Genomic DNA, 23307 nt, shown 5'->3' on the forward strand with positions numbered 1-23307 from the left:
TTTCTTCTGAGTTCTGTTTTGGGTCTTAAAACCTTCACACCCAAGATGCATATGAGATGTACCATATCCTGTTTCTGTGGTTGCTCACTCTCAGCCCTAGGAGGTAGAACAGATCAAGACACTGGCTCCACAGGAAGACTAAAACTCTACTTGAAGGAGCTAGGTTCTACGAGAACCTTGCAAATCTGGGCGTATTTTCCCTTCCCTTCATCTTATATCCAGGGAGTTGGGGGGAGCCAGTCTGAGCCTCTTTCTAACCCTTTCCCACCTCCCTGGGCTCAGTGCCTGCTTCTTCTTCCCCTGTTGTTATCCTAATGGCTTCTGGATGGCTTCTCCAAGGTCATCTCCATGGTGCCCTCTATCCATGAACATGCACTCAAGTCGCTCATCCAGAGACGTTGTCTGACTCCAGTGGACCCAAACATTTCTCCATAGACAGGTTTTGATCCAGTTATGGAGAATGTATATCAGCAATTCTTTATGTGAGCTAGTGTGGTCCAGTGGTGAAGGTGCTGGACTAGGAGTGGGGAAACCAGAGTTCTAATCCTGGTTTGGACATAAAAGCCAATGGGCAGTCATTCCCTCTCAGATCTAGGAAGAAGGCAAGATCAAATCACTTTCACAAAGATTAGCTACAAAACTGCACAGACTTGTTCCTGTACTTGCCAGGAGTCTGACTCACTCATCACTCACTCACAGACACACAGAGACACAAAGTTTTACATGGCAAGAGAAAGAACAAAATATAGGTTACGTTGAAAGAAATCTTACCAAGTTGGTTTCCGAGCTGGGAATAAAATGCACAGGCAGTTGCTTGAAACAGAGGGAACAGTTTCTTTCCAAGAGCACGGCACACCGGATCGGGTCCTGGAGGTGACCACAAGCAAGAATTCCCCAAGAGCCCTTTATATAGGGAAGATCGCGCCAAGGCGCAAAGACTGCCCACCTGCTAGGAATTCTTAGTGTAGTTAGCTGGAGCTCCAAGAGAAAGCGCTCTTAGGTGAAAGTGTAAGTAGCTGGATCTCCAAAAGAGAGCACTGAGGGGTCAGGTGCCCCACGGAGCTGTGGCTTCCTTTTAATCAGGCATCCTGTGTTTTCCTTGTCTAGCACTGTCTAACTGGAATGCAGATCTCTTCGGGGAACAGGACTTTTGTTATGTGATTAGGGAGATCTTTTGGCTGGGGTGAAGGAATCTTGACTCTGCCACATTTTAATCTTTTGGGCAAGCCCCTTCTCATTGTAAATTTTACCTCGATTGCTCTGACAAGATTGAATGGCAGGGTGAGACAAGCAGGAAGGTTTAGCTTCCTGCTTTCATGGAGGCATATTTTGATTTCTTTCTCACAGATACCCTACGGTACAGCAAATGTTGTTTCTTGCAGGTTTTCTGTTAGTTGGTTACTTCCCAACTTTCTGTGGCAATTTGAAAAGATGTGAAGCCAGGCTTGGTAATTCAACACAAGAATCTACTAGTACATTTTCCCGGACAGATGGCCATCCAGCCTCTGCTTCAATACTTCCAATGAACCTCCCAAGGCTGTCTATTCCATGATTTAACAGTTCTTATTGTTAGGAAAGTTTTCCTGGTGTCAAACCAAGGTTTGCTCTCTTGTAATTTAACCCCTCTTGTTTCTTGTCCTGCTTTCTGGAGTGAAGAATTCTGCTCCACCTTCTACATAAGAACTGTGCAGATACATGTCTTCCTGCAGTCTTCTCTTCTCTGGGTTAAATTTAGCCAGTGCCTGGCCGGCTGGGGAATTCTGGGGATTGAAGCCCACACAGCTTAAAGCAGCCAAGGCTGAGAAACATTGATCTAGACAGACACTCTTCTTCTGTTGAAAGAAACTTGGATTGCATTTGCTTTTTTTTCCCAGCTGCGTCACACTGTTGATTCAGTTTCTGGTCCTCCAACAAGAAACCCAGATTGTTTTATGTGAGCTTCCCTTTTTCCTTCTGGTCTTCCTTGGTGCCACTACCTACTTCCCTTTTGTTATTGTTGTTGAAGAAGATGTCATTCTGAATTAGAAATCAGGGCATTCCATAAAATGGATACTACTCGTTCTCTTGGTGCAACTGCTGACACTCCTTAACTCTTCTTCCTTTCCCTCTGCCATTTCTGGAAATTTGTTAACACTCTGGCCCCTTGGTCCAAACCCTGCTTTAGTAAACCACATGCATGTTCTCAGTTCATCCTTTTCTTATAGCTGTAATAGTCCAGCAGCTGGCATACCTAATTCTCCAGAAATGGAAAGGAGAAAGGATTTTCTCTTCTACTTTCACAGATTTGTCCCAAATTAAACTTTGGATAGGCTTTGAGTAGAGCAAAACTCCTTGACTTGGGAATGATGGGGAAGAAGAGCTTCAGACCTTGCTTGGTTACCCCATCTCTCTGCTATTCCATCAAGAATCCCCAACTCCCCATTTTTCAGGCTTTGGCAGACGTAGTTGCTTTAAGGAAACCTCTCATTAAAGTTAACATACTCTGAAGCATCGGAATCTTTTTTGCAAACTTGAAAAAGGCAGCTGCTTTGATGAGTAGCCATCAAGAGATTGCTTTCTTCCAATAGTTCCAATAGAAGAGAATCATTCCAGAATTCCCCCTTTTGGGTGGGTGGGGGGAAGGTGTGCCAGTTTAGGAAAGGATGCCCCAATGTCTCTCTTGATTTCCCCATCTGTAATGCAGGTGATTCTATTCCACTGACCACATTCCTGTAGAGGAGGACAGGACAGGAGGAAGGGCTGCTACCAAGGGAGATAAGAAGAGTTGAAGCCCGGGCCAAGAAAGTAACTTGAGAAAACGTCTCAGACAAGCCCCTCCCTAGTTCACATCAAGATAAGGGGAGGGAGGGAGGGAGGGAGAAGCACATCCAGACTTGCAAGATTCTGTTATAAAAGGAGTCCTGACCTACATGGTGTCGGTTTCTTAGTCTGGTCTACCTTGTAGGACTGACAGTTGTAGACCTGGCATTTTATTCCCTGTAAATTAAATGGGTGTGTGTGTGTCCATCCTGGCTATGCCCGTGGGTTTCTTCTGTTCCCACTACTTTCTGAAGGCTGGCTTTCAACCCACCCACCCCCACCCCAAGTTGTGTGCTTCTGCTATCTTGGCAGCTGTGAGTTCATGATTGAAGCCCCCCCCCCCCCGTTTTTTTTACATACTTCGTGCTTGTGAAAAAGGATCAGAGCTTCAACTGCATAGTCACTGCTTCCATCTTGACATTTTGAGTTTCAGGATGCTGAACGAATGCCAACCCTGTTTCTTTTTTCCATGCAGCTTCTTCGCTGGAATGTTACTTCTGCAATGACACAAGATACCTTGGGTGTCCAAAGATTATTAATTGTTCTAAAGATGAGCATTTCTGTACAAAATTTACAGGTAAGCACACAGCCTGCATGTGCTAAGGCCACTCTGTGTGTATGTATTTCATGGCTTGGCTGTGGGAGAGAGGTATGTTTTGTTGGTATGCCATTAAACTGAAAATTGCACATTCTTTTTGTGAACAAAAGAAGCAGCAGAAGTTTTTATTTGGCCCCATGCATCTTGGCACTTTGGATTCCTCCCCTTTCTCTTTTGTTCTTTTCAGTGCCAGCCTTCCCCTTTTGTTGCAAATTCCTTTGGCGCGTGGATTTTTTTGCCCTGCGTCAGGCTGCCAAGATAGCAGAAGCACACAACTTGGGGTGGGGGTGGGTGGGTTGAAAGCCACCCTTCAGAAAGTAGTGGGAACAGAAGAAATCCACAGGCATAGCCAGGATGGACACCCCCCCCCCCATTTAATTTACAGGGAATAAAATGCCAGGTCTACAACTGTCAGTCCTACAAAGTAGACCAGACTAAGAAACCGACACCATGTAGGTCAGGACTCCTTTTATAACAGAATCTTGCAAGTCTGGATGTGCTTCTCCCTCCCTCCCTCCCCTTATCTTCATGTGAACTAGGGAGGGGCTTGTCTGAAAAGTTTTCTCAAGTTACTTTCTTGGCCCGGGCTCCAACTCTTCTTATCTGCCTTGGTAGCAGCCCTTCCTCCTGTCCTTCAAGGCCATTCCCTCTTCCCTCTACAGGAATGTGCTCAGTGGAATAGAATCACCTGCATTACAGATGGGGAAATCAAGAGAGACATTGGGGCATCCTTTCCTAAACTGGCACACCTTCCCCCCCCCCCCCCAAAAGAGGGAATTCTGGAATGATTCTCTTCTATTGGAACTATTGGAAGAAAGCTGCATTAGGACTCTGGGAATATACTTTCTGTTAGGCCCAGCCCAAGAACAACAGGGAAACAGTCCATCCAAGTTGTTGCTTACACCATATAAATGGAATCTTGCCAGACTAAATCTGTACTTCTCTAACCTGGTGGATATACCATGGGAGATTCTAGGGAGTGGTTATCCTAAATCTCTTCCTCTTCCCATGGTCGTGCTCTGGACTGTGCTGACTCTTGTCTCCCCCCCACCCCTCCTCCTGGAATATGCTCCTTCCTTCCTGAGAACCTGATGCTCCATTGCATTCCATTACACTTTCCCCCCCCAATAATACAGACACAGGAGGGCCTTTTTTAACCCCTGCTGAACACAAGCACAGTGGACTCAGATGTTCCCCCCCATGGGGTTGTTGGCAATGTGGGTTTGACCCTGCTGCCCGGCTGGGTGGGGGAACACTAGGCTAACTCAGGCCTGGAGGAGGAGGGCAGAAGGCTGGCTCATTTAACCTGTTGTGCATTTCCTTTCCTGTTTAGCTACCACTCTGTCTGGATTCAGGCTTCAGCAAAGTTGCACAGGCCAATGCCCCATTTCCAAATCAACTTGGCCAACGCTCTATACTTTTACCTGCTGCCAGGAAAACAAGTGCAACCATGTGTCGGCCATAAGATGCTCCAAGTCTCTGTTAGCTGTGGCTCTTGTATTTGGTGGAGCGTTGACGGATCTGGAATTCTGACCCGGGGCAGAGAAAAAGGCATTTTTGCCCTCTTAGCAGCCCTGAACGTTTCTTCCAAGGTTTCTGTCCCACTTTTGCTGCAGGGCCCAGGAGGATGCGAACTGTCTCCTGCAGAAAGACACCCGTGTTCTTATTCTTGTGTTGTTTTCTGAATGCTGCCAAAGTGGAAATTAGGTTTGACAGACAAGCATGCTCCGTCTTCAGCAGCAGGCAAAGATGCAAAAGGAATCCTCGTGGATGATTTTCTCAGGACAAGCGAGGCTGAAGCAGAAGCAAGAGCTGGGCTTTCAGATGAACAAAGGGATCTGCAATTTCACAGCACAGACACTTTTGGATGACCTTTACTCAGTCTTGTGGGGGTTCAATTTGAAAGATGGGATGAAATACCTAATGGCAGTCTCTGTTGCGGATTTGTTTGCTTGGCCAGACTAGAAAAGAAGGGATTACAGTGCCCTTCATCAGGCGCATGAATCTTTTCCCCAAAGAAAATGAGTATATCTAGGCCTCTGAATGGGTGAGGGTAGTAAAAGGAGAAGGCAGAGGGAAGCAGTAGAGACACACATGTTGACAGACGGGAACCATTAAGAAAACAATGGCTGGAAGGAGTAGTCTTGCTCCCTGAAAGGGTGGGGTTTCCCTGTCAAGCATAGCATAACAATTAATTAGCAGATAAATATGGGTTCTGTCCTAAGAAATACACTAAGGCAGGGGTTTATTCTCCAGGAAGGTCTAGCAGTGGGGAAGTTCAAAGAAAACTAGAAGAAAATTAGGACATCAGGGTGAGTGAGGTGTTCTGCTGAAGAGGACACCCCAAGGGGAGGGCTCAGCTTATACGGATGCTCTGTGGTAAACATCTATTTTTGTTCTAGGCTAGTCTTCTTTAAAGCCTGTATCCCCTCCAACAATGCTTTGATTTGTGAAAGTACACGAGTCTTCTTTATTCTGAAACAATCATGCCAAATTTTATTGAAGTTGCCAAGTCACACACAGCTCCACGTTGCATGGGTTAGACTGGGGTTACACCATGTAGCCTCCAGGTTGGAACTCGACGGCTTTTCATTACGGAACAGCCGCTCCAGAAATCCAGCATTCCCACACCAGGCAGCCTTGTGAATGATAAATCTAGTTGAGATTTGCTTTTTAAGGGGCAGAAGTAGGGCTGTTTAAGAATCCAGGCAAGGGGTAATCCAGCCTTTACTTCCAGGTGTATTTGGACCACAATCCCCATCTTTCCTAGCCGACATGTCCAAAGGGTGCTCTCTAGGGCCCCTTCAGGGTGTTGGGAAGAAGGCTGACGTATCCTCAAACTGGTCAAAGGACCACATCATCTCAGAGCAGTGAAATGTCTCTGTAATGCAGATCTTCGGACTCTTTGGGGTTTTCAGAATTAATGGGCCGTAAAGAGTTTTGTTTAGAAGAGGGTGGTTTGGAATGTTCTCAAATGATTCATCCCAACTGTTTGGGAAAATGAGATACTTCTTTGTTATATTCTGGTGGCAAAGGGGCCAGCCCGCCCTCCCCCTCCTTCTAAGGGAACTTGAGCCTGCATCTCCAGTAACCAAGTTCTCTATTGCCCAACTGAGATTTCTGATCTTATTATTAGAAGAATGGGAGAGGCCCTTTACGGAGTCAGGTGAAAGGCCTAGTCATTTTGTTGCTTTTTTCTTGCTGAGCCAAGAAGACCCAGTGCCTTTACTCTGGACAAGACAAAAACAGCTCTTGATTGATTCTGTTCCGCTGTGCCATCAGTAACATGCATTGAACTCGGCAGAGTAATAAAATAATCTATAGTAAACACTCCCTCACACTGAGGGAGCTACTGGTGGGGAAGAAGAGGAAAGAGATCAGGCATGAATGTGTCCTGGGAAATTTTATTTATTTTATTTTATTTTATTTTATTTTATTTTATTTTATTTTATTTTATTTTATTTTATTTTTTGCCTTAAATTTATTATGGCCACCCACTTCAGTGGACTCTGGGTGACCTTTTTATGAGTTACAATTGGAACCTGATTTTCAAGTTCTTAGTCAAAGACGTGGGTCCTTCTCTCACTTCTTATTTTACCTTTGCAATACTGTAGGTCCTTTTGTAGACTTTGATTGGATTATGGACTGGATTCTCACATATCAGTTTATAAAATTAGCAACGCATGCTACTTCCATTGCGCTAAACAATGGATTACTTAACCCTGCTTTCTTGAGAATAAGCCACAACTGGTGAAGTTCAGACAAGACAGCCCTATTTTCAGTGTTGATGTTGTAATTTGTTTGGAATATAATAACAAAGCAAGTTACTGATGGTAACATCCATTGAACTTGGATGTTTCTTGGTTTATTATTATATTCACTTGCTTGGTTTACAAACAATAATGACTGGATACCATGCTAAGCCAACAAACCTCTTTATGGCTTGATGGACTGTGTGGACTTAGCTGGAGTTGAGCGAGAAGGATTTGCTCGAACAAGCCAATTCCGCAGCTTAATGGGACCTTGAATCCACGTGTCTTGGCTTCTGAGCCAGGTCGGTTATGCCAAGATGCAGGAAATGAAACCTGGGTATGGATTGGGCTGGGCATGGATTTCTCATATTCAAACACAAGGTATTACAACCTCAGGTGTGGGGACAGATTTGCTCAGAGAGCTATCAAAAATTCTTGTTGCAGGAAGAAAAGGTTCCAGTGTTCTGCTCCAGTATAAGCTTTAGCTCAGGCCAGAATACAAATTGTAGACAGGAGACATGAAAATGATAAAACCTCATGTGCAACCCAGATACTACCCCCTGGTAAACTTAGGCAGACCCATGTGAAGGAAGACACAAACACAACCTGCTATTTCTCATCCCCCCTGCTGAAAGGCTCATGGAGTTGATGGGAGTCTCAGAAGGTATCTAGTCCAGCTCTCTGCTCAACAAAGGAAACCCAAAGCTTGATTCGTTCCATAGATACATGTCAGCCTTTAACTGAAGACTCACCTCCAGTTGATGAGCGTCTTTTCAGACTAATTCAAAGGCATCTACTTTCAAGAGCTACAGGTCAGTTCATCAAGTGCAATGGAGTGACTAGACTGATGTCCAGTCCCTGTGTCAGTGTTTCTCAACCTTGGCAACTTTAAGATGGGTGGACTTCAACTCCCAGAATTCCCCAGCCAGCATGGCTGGCTGGGGAATTCTGGGAATTGAAGTCCACCCATCTTAAAATTGTCAAGGTTGAGAAACATTGCCTTAGGTATTCACAAATCCTATTCTGGAACAATTAGCAAAGCCAAAGAACCAATCTAGAGCAGGAATTCTGATTATACTCATTTTGTCTACCTAACCAATGTGATGATGATGATGATGATGATGATGAAGAAGAAGAAGAAGAAGAAGAAAATAATAGTTTAAGAAGATTGCAGTGTAAGATGATTGGCCAGTTGGAGTATTTGGAAAGGGACAATAAAGTGGCTGCTGTGATTCACTGGAAGCTTAGAAAGAATCGGAACTTTACCGGCAACAAAGAATTGGTAAAATCACAAAATCGAAAAAGTGATCGAGAACTAAGCGGTTAAGATCCTAAAAGGATTTCCGGGTGCAGATTGACAATTATTCGGCCCATAATAAGCCAGACATGACTGTAGTTACAAAGAAACTAGTATGGATAATTGACATTGCAGTAGCTGGAGATAGAAGGGCTAATTAGAAAGAGCTAGGGGAAAAAAAACAGTGGAAGAAACATACCTTCAAATAGAGATGACGTGAATGTGGAAAGAAAGTAGTAGTGGAGCCAATAATGGTTGATATACCTGGTGCCACCCCAAAAGATCTGGAAAAGCACCAGAACACAATAGAACTCATCCCTGAGATGTTTCGCAGTCTCCTTTTCTAACCTAAGTGAAGTCCCTCTAACTAACATTTCTTTCTACATTGATTGCTTCCTGGGAATTGTTGCCTTAATGTCATAATAAGATGAAGAATGCAATATGAACAACACAGTAGAATCTCAACTCATCAATTACCAAAAGTTGTGTTCCTTGGAACAGCATGTACATTACGATATTATTTTTAACTAACTTAGATTCTTGGGAAAGATCTGATAGTCAAAAATACCAAACCCAATCAGAACGATCAGCTACACTGTGCGTACGTAGCAATAAAAAGAAGAGATCGTTTGTGGAGCAGTGTAGAAATCGTAACAAGTGCTTTTGCATAAGAGGGACTAGGGAACAAACAGAGGAGGTGTGTCTCTGGTTGTGGATAATCTAATCCCTCCAGACTGAAAACCAACTTCTTTCCCCCCGTATAATATTGTTCTATAGGGAGGGAGTTGGTTTGCAAGAGAGAAAAGCAGAGGACAGAGACCGTTGAGGCCGAAGGTGAATGAGCAGCAAAACTGGAATGCTAAGATGGTGAAGACTTGTGTGAGAGGCAGAGTGGTGGTGTTTCTGAACATTTTACTGACTGCTGTTTTGTCTGCTGAGTTCGGTAAGAACCTTTTATTTAAGCAAATCCCTCTTTTTGTAGTTAGGAAAAATAAATGTGAGGTGTCCTGGTACTGGATTTGTAGCAGTATTGGATAGAAAAATGGGATAGACCTCTAACATTCTTCTCTGTGAGAACGTTTGGTGATCTAGCCCTAGTTGGCAAAGAAAGTAAGCAAAAAGACCATAAGCCACAGCAGTTAGGGGACTTTTGGGTAGAGGGAGCATTTTTCCCAAAGGAACGAATTCTTTACCAGACTTGGTGCTCAGGAGTTGGGTTAAGACATAATGGGAACAGGCTTGCGTTTGTAACCTTGACTGCCAGATTGTACCATCCCTTCTGAGTGAAATCATGAGAGGAGGCAAAATTTCACAATTTCGCAACCCAGATGCCATCTCATCTACTGTAATAGTAGCCCAAACTGAAATAACTTTGAGTGACTTGCATCATGTCATCATTTGATCTCCCAATCTCCAAGTTCCATCTCTCAGTCTCCAAAGCAACCCCATTTCAAACGTCCAGCACAACAGGGGAACAAAGACAAAATACCTGCTGGTCTTCTGTAGTGCTGCTCCTTCACAACCGGATTTGGAAACTGAGCACCTGAACAAGGAGGACGTTTTCTTGACAAAACATTCAGGGAAAGCCTACTTGTTCTCCAGCATTTTCCAACCTTCTTGCTACATCAAGGATTTCCAGCTTTGAAGATGGCCCTCCATTGCACAAAAGATAAACTTTATGCCATTATAAATGCCTCTATTTCTACCTTACAAGCTCCGAATAATCCAAGGGATAAAATCTTCTCTCTGGAACCCACAAGTTAAATCATCCCGAAGGCTGATTTTTCTGGATGTACTGTCTGTTATATAAACGTGGCTGTAAAGAGCCATTGCGTTCTTGAAGTTATGTCAACAGGTCAGCTTTGTTAACATGGCAGCTCCTTGCCAAAGAATGGAAAAGAAAGGATTGCATCAGATTGCAGGAAGTAACACTGTCAGGACAAAGGCATGTTTATTTTTTATAATGTGCAAACAGGTCTGATCCCAGTGACAAAAGTTTTATCGGCATCATTGCATTTGCAGGATCTTGTGGGATGAATTGTGGCGATAAAGGGTCTTACAAGATTAAAGGTTCTTACAATATGTAGAAGGTTTTGAAGAGGCTATAACTGGGCATGATTTGGAAATAATGCAATCCAGTTTTTTATCATCATCATCATCATCATCATCATCATCATCATCATCATCATCATCCAAATCCAGTCTAAACATCTGGCTGGCCATGCGACCAACCATAATAATAATACATTATTTAGTTCTGTATTAATCTTCATTTAGCCCTGAATCAACTGGAAAAGTATTTATTCTGCATCCATTTGAAGCACATGAGTATAGGCCCAAACAGGGTGGCTATTTTCCTGCTTTTTCCCCTTTCTGATACCCACGTGGTCTAGACAGGATTAGGACCCTGCTGTGGAAATGGATCCAGAGACTGGAAGCTTTATTCTTTGCGATCGATATGGATAATGCAACCAAGAAGGTGAACTTCTTTCTTTACTGTGTGGGGGAAGAGCCCCATGCCCCATTCTCCATGGCACTGCATTATTGCCAAGACTAAAGATCAGACTTCAGTCTTTTTTCCTGGGGTGGGGTAGGTGGATGGTTTTGAAAGATGTAAATCCTACCAGGCCCACCAAGGCAAGATGAGTTTCCTCTGCATCTCAGATAGCTCCCAAATGCATAACGTGTGCTTAGTGTAAGGTTTGCCCCGTTCGGCAGAGAAACTCCCGTGACACGTGTGGTTCACAAAAGAGGTTTACTCATGCGTAACGTAGCAGTCACAAGCAAAGCCAGGACCGGCTTGGTACATTTACATTACTCCTTTCCAGTTGTCTCAATCCCCCCGCGGGCCCCGTTGCTAGGTTACATATTACAAATTAGATTGCAGATTGCCCCCTGTAATCCCCCCTTCTACTGGAATGGCCGGTTCAGCCCAGTTCTGTGGCGTGGTCGTTGCCTTCGTTGGGGCTCCTGTCGCGCGCCCAGCCGGGAGCATCCCCTCGGCGCTGATCTCTTCCTCAATTCCCGGCTCTCTCCTTTGTCCATAGCGCCCGCGGCCCTCTGGCTTAACACAAGGCATCCGCTCCAGATTAGTGAAGTGGCGCCAGGGGGCCCATTCGTTAGCTTGCGGTTTCGCCTTTCCTCTTTCTGCGCTGGCGCTCGAGCGGTGAAATTGACTAAAGCGGGCTGGGCAAGTTCCTAGGCGGGCGGTGCCGGCTGAACCTGACACTTAGCATCACTAAGCATCCCTGTTCTTGCCTTTGGAGATCCAGGCTTCTCCCTGCCAGAGGGTTTGGACCCAGCACAAACCCATGAAAATGGAGAAGCACACACTCAATTGGCTCTTCAGAAAGTGGGGAAGCAACCTCCATTTCAAATGTTCAGCACAATGGGAGAACAAAGACAATGCTTGCTGTTCCTGTGTGGTGCTGCTCCTTCATAACTGGACCTGTCCTTCCAAAGACGCTCCTTGTTGGGAATATTGCAAGTTTAATCATTTTGCAAGTGTCCTAGGTACTGTTGTGGCCAAACCCAGGCCTGCCTAAAGCAACCAAATCACTTTGAAGATACAACTGAAATTCATTAGTATGTCAACAACGCAACAGTGTGCACTGGGCTCCCAGCATACATTGGCAGCTTGTTGGGCAGCCCTGAGGAAAAGCAGAACCAGAGTTTACATACTCTCGGCCTACTACATTTCACAAACAAGACAAAGACAGAGGCAGACACAGTGTAAATCACAGCATGACGTTGGAATGTTTCCGATAAACCCATCCGTGTGACTTTCTTATTATTTATCCCTCCTACTAGGTTGGCGTGTTAGCTGTGCCATCTCTGAGATACGTTCAGGGAATAGAAACAATTGGGTTTACTAGGCCATTGGTCCCTGTCTGATTCTGCCCCTGTCACCAGTCAGGGTCAATTCAGCTTGCTGCGAATGTACAAGGTGTCAGGTTCGGTCAGCACGAGGCTTCAGGGAAGCACGGGGCTGCAGGGAAGCTCGCAACCAGACCACGCGGAATCCACCGGCGGTAGCTAGCGAGGAAAAGAGGAACCGAAAGCGCCGCTAATTAACGAGCCACCTGCGGCCAGCTAAACAGGAAAACCGCAGCGGAAGCTTTTAATTATGAACTGATAACGGCGCGAGCAAGCAAGGAACGGGGCCGCAGGGCAGCGAAACAAGATCGCAACGCAGCACAGAACCCGCGGGACTGCACGTAGCAGGGAGGGGCCAACCCAGCCGGAGGGGGACTGGCAATCAAGGACAATGGACTCTGACCGACCCTGCCATCATGAACGATCAAGGGGGACATTGGGGGGCCTAATAGTCCACAGCTGCAACGCGATCACGAGGCGGGAAAAAGCGCGGGAAGGGGGGAATATAACAAGTGATGCAATTGTACCAAGCCAGTCCTGGCTTTGCTTGTGACTACTACGTTACGCATGAGTAAACCTTCTTTGTGAACCACACGTGTCACGAGAGTTTCTCTGTCGAACGGGGCAAATCTTACATAAAGCCAGGACTCACCGTCAGCGCTACCCGGTACCACCGAGGAGCGTTTTCTTTCTCAATACAGGCATGACCAGCGACGAGGAATCCGTGGGTCAGCTGGAGCGCGAGGAATCCAGGCTCGCGGAAGGGCGGTCGGAGCCACCCGGGAGCGACGGGGCAGCGGCCAGGGCCGGGCGCCCTCCATCCGAGCGGTGGTCGATGGGCGTGAACCAAGGACCAGACGGTTCAGGCATTACGATGACCCGGGGTTCGGGGTTCCAGAACCGTGAGTGGAGCGAGAAATTCACCCGACTAGAGGAGAGAGTCGAGCGACGCCTAGACGCCGTGGAGGCGATGCTCCAGACCCTACTACAGAGAGTGGGGCCACCGGCGGTGAACGAGGAGGCGAGCGACGGGGGGGCGGTCCGACACCCCCGCCGGCACCACCCACGGCGCCCCGGTCGGAGGACCAACGGGCGGCAGACGCCCTGAGACTTCGAGGTATCACTGGGAAGTTCTCAGGGGACCCCGAACAGCTGCCGCACTTTCTGACGCACGTCAGGGGGTTCATGCAGAGGGGTGGTCACCTATTCGCTAGAGACGAGGACAGGGTATCCTACGTGGCCGAGCTGCTAGATGGCCAAGCAGCCAGCTGGGTGATCGGGCTGTACGATGCCAACGCGGCGGAACTACGGAGTTTCCCGGACTTCATGCAGGCGCTCCGGGACAGATTCGAGGACACATTGAGCGCCAAGCGGGCGGAGGACGACATCCTACAGTTCAGACAGCGGGGCAAATCGGTATCGGAATATGCCCTGGAGTTCCGGAGGTTGGCCGAGAAGCTCGCGGACTGGCCGGAGTCCCTGAAGGTGAAGTATTTTAAGAGGGGACTCAACCCAGAGATCCTGGAACGGGCACTGGGGCGGGACGACCCGTCCACAGTGAAGGATTGGATCTGGCTGGCCGGAACGGTGGAATCGGCGTGGCGGCAGATCCAACAGAGCACAAGGCGACGGGACCAGACGAGGGACCAGCCGAGGGAGAGGACCCCCGAGGAGAGGCGGAGCAGTCGACGGCAGTCCACCGGGAGGCGAGAGGCGACCAGAGCCCCGAATCTGTGCTTCCGATGCGGAGGCAGAGGCCACCGAGCGGCGCAGTGCCCGACGGAGCGGGAAGGCGCCCCACCACGGCCCGAAGTCAAAACCCCGCGTGCGAACGGGAAAAGGACCGGTGACCGACCACGGAAGGGGGCAGTGGCAGCGGTGACCGAGAAAGGACGCGGGGGGTGGTCGACCCCGGAGACAGCATCCTCCGGAGAGGACTCAGAGCCGGCGGGAAACGAGGCGCGCTCGCACTGAACGGCGTCCCAGTGCGAGCAGGAGAGTCGAGGCGCGCAGACCCAATAGGAGACGAGGACTGCCCACCGTTCCGGGTGAGGATACACGTCCGGGGGGTGAGATCCGGAGGGGAGGCGCAGCTACGGGCGCTACTGGACTCGGGCTGCACCCACTGCTTGATGCACCCAGCGGTGGTCTCGGGGCTCGGGCTACAGCTGAGGCGCCTCCGGGAGCCCATTTCATTCAGCCAGCTAGATGGCACGCTGGCAGGGGGGGGGCCAGCTCAGTATTACACCGAGCCGGTCCAGATGACGATCGGGAGTCACCGGGAAGAACTGAGGTTTGTGGTGGTCCCGGTGGCCGACTACGCGGTGGTACTCGGCTTGGCGTGGCTGCGGCGGCGGAATCCACGAGTCGACTGGACAGCGGAGGCAGTGCGGTTCGGGGTCGACAGACCGGCGAGGGGCGAGAGCAGAGGGGACCGAGCCGTGGAGACGGAGGCAGCCGCAACCACCGGCGGGCAAGCGGAGGGTCCGGGACACCGGGAGACGGGGCGAGAGCAGATGGGGCCCGAGACCCGGGCAGCAACAGCAGCAGCAGCAGCGCCGGGACCCCGGAGACCCGCCACGATCCCGAGGCGAGGGGAGGCAGCGGCGACTGGCGAGGCGACCGCAAAGCGAGGGGCCGGACCCGGGGAACCCCCGACAGGCGGCGGAATCCCGAGGCAGTATCAAGACCTGGCGGCAGCGTTCGGGGAGAAGGAGTCCGACCAGCTCCCACCACACCGGCCCAGTGATTGCGCCATCGAGCTAGAGCCAGGAGCGACCCTGCCTAAGCCGAAAATGTACTCCCTGTCGAGGAGGGAGATGGGGGCCCTGCGCGAGTTCATAGACAAGAACCTAGCACGGGGATTCATCCAACCCGCGAAGTCACCATTAGCGGCCCCGGTGTTATTCTGGGAGAAGAAGGATGGCTCGCTCCGTATGTGCGTAGACTACCGGGGGCTGAACGCAATCAGCACGGAGTACAAATACCCCCTCCCCCTGATGAAGGACTTGATGTCGCATCTGTCGAAGGGGAGGGTGTTCACAAAACTGGACTTGCGCGAAGCCTACTTCAGAGTCAGGATCCGCGCAAAAGATGAGTGGAAGACGGCGTTCAACACCCCGCTCGGAAGCTACCAGTTTTCCGTGATGCCGTTCGGATTAAAAGGGGCCCCGGGGGTATTTATGCAGCTAATAAATGAGGTGCTGCACGACCTACTCTACCGGGGCGTCCTGGTCTACCTGGATGACATCCTCATCTACACCGAGACCCTGGCGGAGCACGTGAGCCTGGTGCGCACGGTGCTCCAGAGACTGCTGAAGGCACAGCTGTACGCAAAGCTCTCGAAATGCGAGTTCCATCGAGAGCAACTAGACTACCTCGGCTACCGAATATCCAGCCGGGGAATTGAGATGGACCCGGCGAAAGTAAGGGATGTCCTGGGCTGGGAAGCGCCACGAACCCGGAGGCAACTCCAAAGCTTCCTAGGGTTTGCGAACTTCTATCATCAGTTCATCCCGAACTTCGCCCAAATCGCCCTTCCCCTAACCGACCTGCTAAAAACCAAGGGCACTGGGAAACCCCCCAAGCCCAGCATGGCACTCGCGTGGACTGCAGAATGCCAGGGGGCGTTTGAGGAACTAAAACGGCGGTTCACCGCGGAGCCGATCCTGCGCCATCCCGACCCAGACCGGCGGTTTATAATCCAAGTGGATGCATCAGACGTGGCAACGGGAGCAGTCCTGCTCCAACCCAGCCCGGAGGGGGCCATCCACCCGTGCGCCTATGCCTCCCGCAAATTCACCGAGACGGAGAGGAGGTGGATGGTGTGGGAGAAAGAGGCGTACGCGGTCAAGTGGGCGCTGGCCACGTGGAGGCATCTACTGAACCGTTCGAGGTGTGGGCGGACCATAAGAACCTCGAGGCCCTGAAGACCCCGCGTAAGCTATCCCCCAAACAGGCACGGTGGTCCCAATACTTCGGGAGGTTCAGGTTCACACTGAAACACATCCCCGGGAAGCGCAACTTCCTAGCGGATGGACTGTCTCGCATGCCCCAACACGCCAGCCTACGGGAGGAGATCGTGGACTCCGTCATCCCCGCCAGCAGGCTGGCTGCAAAGGCGGTGACCCGAAGCCAGACCAAGGGGGAGCGACGGGACGCGGCGCCTGAAGTAAGGCAAGGGTTCGCGGAGGCGGCGGAGCGGGACGCTTGGCTCAAGCAGAACCGAGAGGCGCTAACCGGCCAAGAGGGGTTGTGGTGGCACGAAGGAAAGCTGTACGTGCCCGAGGGTTGCCGACGGGAGGTCATGGAGAGAGCCCACGACAGCCGGAGCGCGGGGCATTACGGCTTCGTAAAGACACTCCACTTAATCCGGCGGCAGTTTTGGTGGCCCACGCTCCGGAAGGACGTGGAGGCGTACTCGGGGGGTTGCCCGGTGTGCGCAACAGCGAAAGGAGCCAAAGGCAAACCTAGAGGCCTACTCCAGTCGGTAGCGGAACCCGACGGCCCTTGGCAAGAGGTCGCCATGGACTTCATAGTGGAGCTCCCGGAGAGTAAGGGGAAGACCGCCATTTGGGTGGTCACGGACTTATTCTCCAAACAAGCGCATTTTGTAGCGTGCCGGCGAGTCCCCACGGCCGAGGGGCTGGCGAGACTGTTCGTGCAACATGTCTACCGACTCCACGGCGCACCTTGACGTGTCGTCAGCGATCGGGGCGGCAACTTCATCGCGCGGTTCTGGCGGGAGTTCCTGAAGCGGGTGGGGACGAAACAAGCCCTATCCTCCGCGGCGCACCCGCAGACGGACGGAGCCACGGAACGCCTGAACGGGGGGCTCGAACAGTACCTGCGCTGCTACGTGGGGCACCAACAGGACGATTGGGCGGAGCTACTACCATTCGCGGAGGTGGCATACAACAACGCCGTCCACAAGAGTACCGGGTTCTCTCCGTTCAAAGTAGCCACCGGGAGAGATTTCATCCCCATGCCGGAGCTGCCTCAGCCAGAATCCCAGATCAACTCCCTGGACGCCTGGTTCGCCCAAATCGACGAGACCCGGCGAGCGGCGCACGCGGCATTGCAAAGAGCCAAAGCCGACTACAAGAAGCACGCGGACCGCAAGAGGCTCCCCGAGGAAAAATGGAAAGTGGGGGACCAGGTGTATCTGTCAACCAAAAACCTAAAGACGCACCAGGCATCGAAAAAACTCAGCCCGAGGTTTGTGGGGCCGTTCCCCATTACGGAGGTCATCAATCCGGTGACCGTCAGGCTGACGCTCCCGAAAAGCCTCGGGAAGATCCACCCGGTGTTCCATTGCAGCCTGCTAAAGTTGCACCAGCCGGGGAACGCCTGGCACAAGGCGGAGGGAGTACCGCCACCCATCATGGTCGGGGGGGAGCAGCACTTCGAAATCAACCGGATACTGGACGCCCAGAGGCACAAGGGGCAGACCCAGCTCCTAGTGCAATGGAAACATTTCCCCAAGTCCCACAGCGAATGGGTGAGTAAAACCCACATAAGGGCGCCGGACCTAGTGCGGGACTTTTACAGTAAATACCCCGGGAAGCCGAAATAGAACCGAGGGGGGGGAGTTGTCTTCAGGGGGGCGGCATGTCAGGTTCGGTCAGCACGAGGCTTCAGGGAAGCACGGGGCTGCAGGGAAGCTCGCAACCAGACCACGCGGAATCCACCGGCGGTAGCTAGCGGGGAAAAGAGGAACCGAAAGTGCCGCTAATTAACGAGCCACCTGCAGCCAGCTAAACAGGAAAACCACAGCGGAAGCTTTTAACTATGAACTGATAACGGCGCGAGCATGCAAGGAACGGGGCCGCAGGGCAGCGAAACAAGATCGTAACGCAGCACAGAACCCGCGGGTCTGCACGTAGCAGGGAGGGACCAACCCAGCCGGAGGGGGACTGGCAATCAAGGACAATGGACTCTGACCGACCCTGCCATCATGAACGATCAAGGGGGACATTGGGGGGCCTAATAGTCCACAGCTGCAACGCGATCACGAGGCGGGAAAAAGCGCGGGAAGGGGGGAATATAACAAGTGATGCAATTGTACCAAGCCAGTCCTGGCTTTGCTTGTGACTACTACGTTACGCATGAGTAAACCTTCTTTGTGAACCACACGTGTCACGAGAGTTTCTCTGTCGAACGGGGCAAATCTTACACAAGGGAACTTTAAGCAGTTCACATGTATGGGGTGGGGAGGGGGGCAGCATCTCATAGGCTGGGTAGTGAACGTAGCTCACAAGGGCATCCTTTTACCACCGCAATCCCAAGGCAGCTTAGACTCCAAAGCTGTTATAGCAACACCAAACATGAGATGTAACCAGGCCAATATATCAACAGGATTGAATATGACCAAAGGATGGCTCACATCATTTTCCAGTTTGCAGCAAACTGGGTGAGTGATCGAAGTAATGAAATTATGCTTTTACTGTTTTTCCCTACCCGAGAACTGATTGGCCATTAAGGGTCTCATGAGTATGACCACACTTATGTAGGAGAAGAAGCTGATGGAGAAGGAGACATATGACACACTTATCTTACCTCTACTCTTTCCAGATAACCAAAAGTATATAATGATGCTACCATTATGTGGTCAATGAACAACAAAGCTGGTATATATATTTCAGTATGCCCAAACCACAGACACTTTCCTGTCACAAAAGGAATGATGTTCTTCTGAGCTGTGATACAGATCTGGTCTTCCGAATAAACCTTCTGTTGTTTACAAATAACTTCATTAGTTTTTTTTAAGATAAAGAGATAAAAACTAACAAGAACTAATAATTAAGATAGAAAGTGGAGAAGAGAAAAAGGCAAAGAATGCAAAAGAAAACAACGTCAAAAGTGAAGAAAGAAAAAGAAATACAAAAGAAAAATGACTTCTGACTTTCTTTTACAACAGATATAAGTATAAATGTGCTTTAAGTTCTTAGTCTAAGTTTACCACATAACTTCCATTTTTTCTATGGTCTACTATTATTTCTAATTGCCAAATCCATATATCATGATTTCGTGTTTTTTTTTTTTCTGTTTCATGCAAAAGGTCCAAAAGGGGTTTCTGAAAATAATTCTATAAGAATTTATTCTTGAAGACCAATGTGGATTTTTACCTAAAAGACAATTAAAAGATAATGTCAGAACAGTATTGGACATTATAGAATATTTGGAACAGCATAGAGAAAAGCAAGCTGCATTTATCTTTTTAGATGCGGAGAAAGCCTTTGACAATTAAAAATTTTTTAAATTAAAAAAGACCATTTTAAATTCTTGTTTAAAGTTTTAAAAGATATGAATTTTGGAGAGAATTTCATAAAATGGGTAAAATCGATTTATGCCTCACAGAAAGCACAAATTATTGTTCAGGGAGATTTAACAAAACCATTGTGAGATACAAAAGGGAACAAGACAAGGCTGTCCATTATCCCCATTTTTCAGAGATTCTGCCAAGACTGCTTGAGTACTGAAACTTAGTGACGGTGTTCTCATGTTGATTGCAAATGAAGCTGAATATCATGACTGGCTTGCCCCTGATTTAGATCGTGTGTGATGGGATGATCTTACACTGAATCCTGATCATCACAATAAAATTGCATGAAAAATCTGGCTACATCTTTGAAGTTTCCAATGTTTCACCAGATCCCAAGAAAGTCAAAGCCATCAAGAATGCTTCAGACCCTCAAACTTCACAACTTTGAAGTTGTGGTCTTGGCCTTGCCACTCATGGTAAGTGGGAGTCATGGTAATCCCAGAACTGACTCCCAGTATGCAACTTCCACCTTGATCCCCTCTGGGAATGACACATTTATATGGTTTGCTGTTCACAATAATTACTGACCACAAGTGCTTGCATCCTATCTTTACCAATGTTCTCAGGATGATGTGATGATTGATACCTAGACTGATAAAGATTAAAGAAACCATTGTGTAGACAACTAGCTGCAACCTCTGTTATCAGAGATAAGATTCACCTCCTCACTGGATCTCAAGAAGGTGTCAGAACCTGCATCACCCAACTGTTGTTGTTTTCCATTGTATTGCATTTGTTGGGAGTTGGATTGATTTGTTTCTGCCACTTGTAACTAAGGGAGGGGGTGGCTGTTAATGGTTATAAGGGGAGTTGGGACGCAGCTTAACCATATATGGGCAATTTAGACTGGCTTGATTGCCGGCCAGGCAGCTGGGGCCCAAAGAACCAGGAAGAAGTTCCGGGGAGGAGGGGGAGGAAGGAGAGAGGTCAACAACAGGTGAAGAGGAGTCACAACGCCAGGCAATAAGGGGAGGGGGGATAAATAGAGGGAGGTTTACCCAAGGCGTTAGTTTTAGCAATGTTCTGTTTACAAGCTACATGTACCCCTTAATAAAGAAGTATTTGTCTGAACCAAGCCTGGTTGCGTGAGAATGCTTCAGAACTGAGAGTTGGACATCATGGACTTGACATTAGGCTATTAGGAAATGTAAAAAAAAAGTCCACCCTAATGCACTTTGGGATATATTGGTCCTAGAGATCATACCATGTAGGATTGTGGAGAAGGTGGTTGGGTTTCACCTCCTATATGGAAGTCAGTTGAGACAGATTAGTAGACAGATTTTCCGGTCAGGTTTATGGCCTTGGCATGGGATTAAAATCACTGTGGTAATGTTGTAGATGACCCACTTGGAAGCGGGGTGCTTCCTTCTTCCCCTATTAGATCTTTCAGTATCGTTTTCAGCCACCTGCAAGGGTTGGGTATGGAGGCATTGTTTACACTGGTTTCACTCCTTCCTTCCTTCCTTCCTTCCTTCCTTCCTTCCTTCCTTCCTTCCTTCCTTCCTTCCTTCCTTCCTTCCTTCCTTCCTTCCTTCCTTCCTTCCTTCCAGATTTCAATCAGTGCTGTTGGGGGAGGAGTAGTCCAGCCTTTGGGCACTTCAATGTGGGCTGCCTCAGGGCTTAGTTTGCTCCCTCGCTTTGATTAACATCTACATGAAGCCACTAGGAGAGGTCATCCCTTGGTTAGGCTTAGGTATCATCAATATTCTGATGATAGTTTTAATCTTGGCTCCGGGCTGAACAAGAGATATAGTGGAAGTCCTGACCCAATGCCTGGGAACTGTGTAAGACTGTGATAGAGTGAAACAGACCATGGCTGAATCCCAGTTAAATACTATTACTGGTGGTTCAGAACCCTTCTGATACCATGAATGTTCCATCTCTAGCTATTAATGGAGTCACACTTCCATTGAATTGAAGGTGTCAATTATAGGATTCTCCTGGGCTCACAGCTCCTACTGGAACAGCAGGTGAAGCCATGGCCAGTACAGTTTTTAACTAGCTTCAGCAACTCGACCAATTGCACGCTTTTCTGGACCAGGAGGTGCTTGAGGCTGTGATACATGCCTTTGACTTCTCCCAGTTAGACTGCTGCAATTCACTTTACGCAGGGTTGTGCATGAAGACACCTTGGATGATGAAGCTGACACAGAGTGCGGTGGCCTGCCTATTGACCACATAAGTCAGTTTAGCAAAATAATACTCATTTTGCAGAAGCTGCATTTTCTGCCAATAGGCTTCTAGGCTCAATCCTGGGGACCCACCTCCAAAAGGATTAGTGGGGTTAGGACTGGAGGATGATACTCACTGCAGCAGCCCATATTTCTGGATCAGCCTGGATCTCTGAGGATATATAAGCCCGTATCCTGATGTCTTTTCATAAAATGATGAAAACAGTCCATTTCAAGAGCACATTCTGGTAGGAAGATCTTTGTAACAATAGCAGCAGTCTTTATGAATGGTATTTAATGGTTTTAATTTATTGTTTGTATGTTTTTTTAAAAAAAATTGGATTTAATTATTTATTGTTTACTGTCTAGAGCTGTGAAAATAAGTGGCACACAAATGCTTGTAGATAGATAGATAGATGATAGATAGATGATAGACAGAGATAGAATGTAGTTCAATTGTCAGAATTCTTATAGTTCAATTGTCAGAAGTCCCATCCCTTCCATCTCAATTCATCTTGCTAATGAAACTCTCAAGAATCATGCATGGAAAAAAATCACTTTTGGTTTTAGGCAGATGCTAAAGAACTTGATACTTGAGCCAAATGGCGGATGGATGTTACTCTTACAAGCATCTGAATGCCTCTTACTTTATTGCCTTGGTAGAAATAATCCAGCGAATTACTTTTCTAGGCATCCTTGGTCATGGGCCCCAGCTAGTGATCTTGTCATGGACATAGCAAAAAACACCCGTGTAATGCTATTCCCAGTGTTATAACACCAAGACATTAGAAGCTACAGGTAGCCAAATTTGTTTGTCTGTTTGTTTATTTATCATATTTATATAGCTGCCCATATCACACAAGGTGACTCTGGGCAGTGCACAACAATTAAAAAATAAATACATAAAAATAAGTACTCATAAAAAAACTGTAAAAACACACAAAATAGGAGGGGATAAAATTAATAAGGTTTATAACATGGGATAGGCACAATCCAAAAAGAAAAATTGACAGCTTTTCCGAAAGGGGTTTCTTCTCAAGTCTGTCCTCTTGTTCAATCTTAGTATACCATCAGGCAAGAGACACAGGCCATGTTTGAGTCAAGATTTGTCATTCCTTGGAGCCTTTCAACACATATTGTCCCTTTAGCACAGGTAGGACGTCAAGGCACTGTGAAAACGAAAACTAATTGGCTCCTTAGAGTGAAGGCCTGGTTCCCCATGATGGATCAAGATGTGGACACCTGCATCAGATCTTGTCTTCTTGGACAGTCAGTACTGCCAGGTTACAAAGTCCCATCTCTTCTGATGACTGTTTTGCATTCCCCCTTGGCATTCCCACCTTCATGTTGTCAAATTGTTCTCGTTTTTCAGTCACCCGGCTGGTTAATTCCATTCCCCTGTGGCTAGCCTACTTCGAGCTGATACCAACTTTTCAGCCTATCACATACCTGGAATGGGCAAACCCCACAATGGTCCTCCTTCCAATGGC

General features: G+C 48.3%; 1 protein-coding gene across 1 annotated transcript in view; it reads left to right on the top strand.

Annotated features, from left to right (window-relative positions):
- LOC112542394 (ly6/PLAUR domain-containing protein 2-like) overlaps nt 1–23307 on the top strand; it is a 32477-nt gene that overhangs the window by 3637 nt on the left and 5533 nt on the right. The window contains exon 2 of the mRNA XM_025175113.2: nt 3275–3376. Within this exon, the coding sequence (XP_025030881.2) occupies nt 3275–3376 (102 nt within the window). The remainder of the gene's footprint in view (nt 1–3274; nt 3377–23307) is intronic.

Source organism: Python bivittatus, unplaced genomic scaffold, assembly GCF_059951505.1.
Source record: "Python bivittatus isolate LINGU-HERP-01145 unplaced genomic scaffold, Pbiv_v1 ctg000590_np1212, whole genome shotgun sequence".
Lineage (NCBI taxonomy): Eukaryota > Metazoa > Chordata > Lepidosauria > Squamata > Pythonidae > Python > Python bivittatus.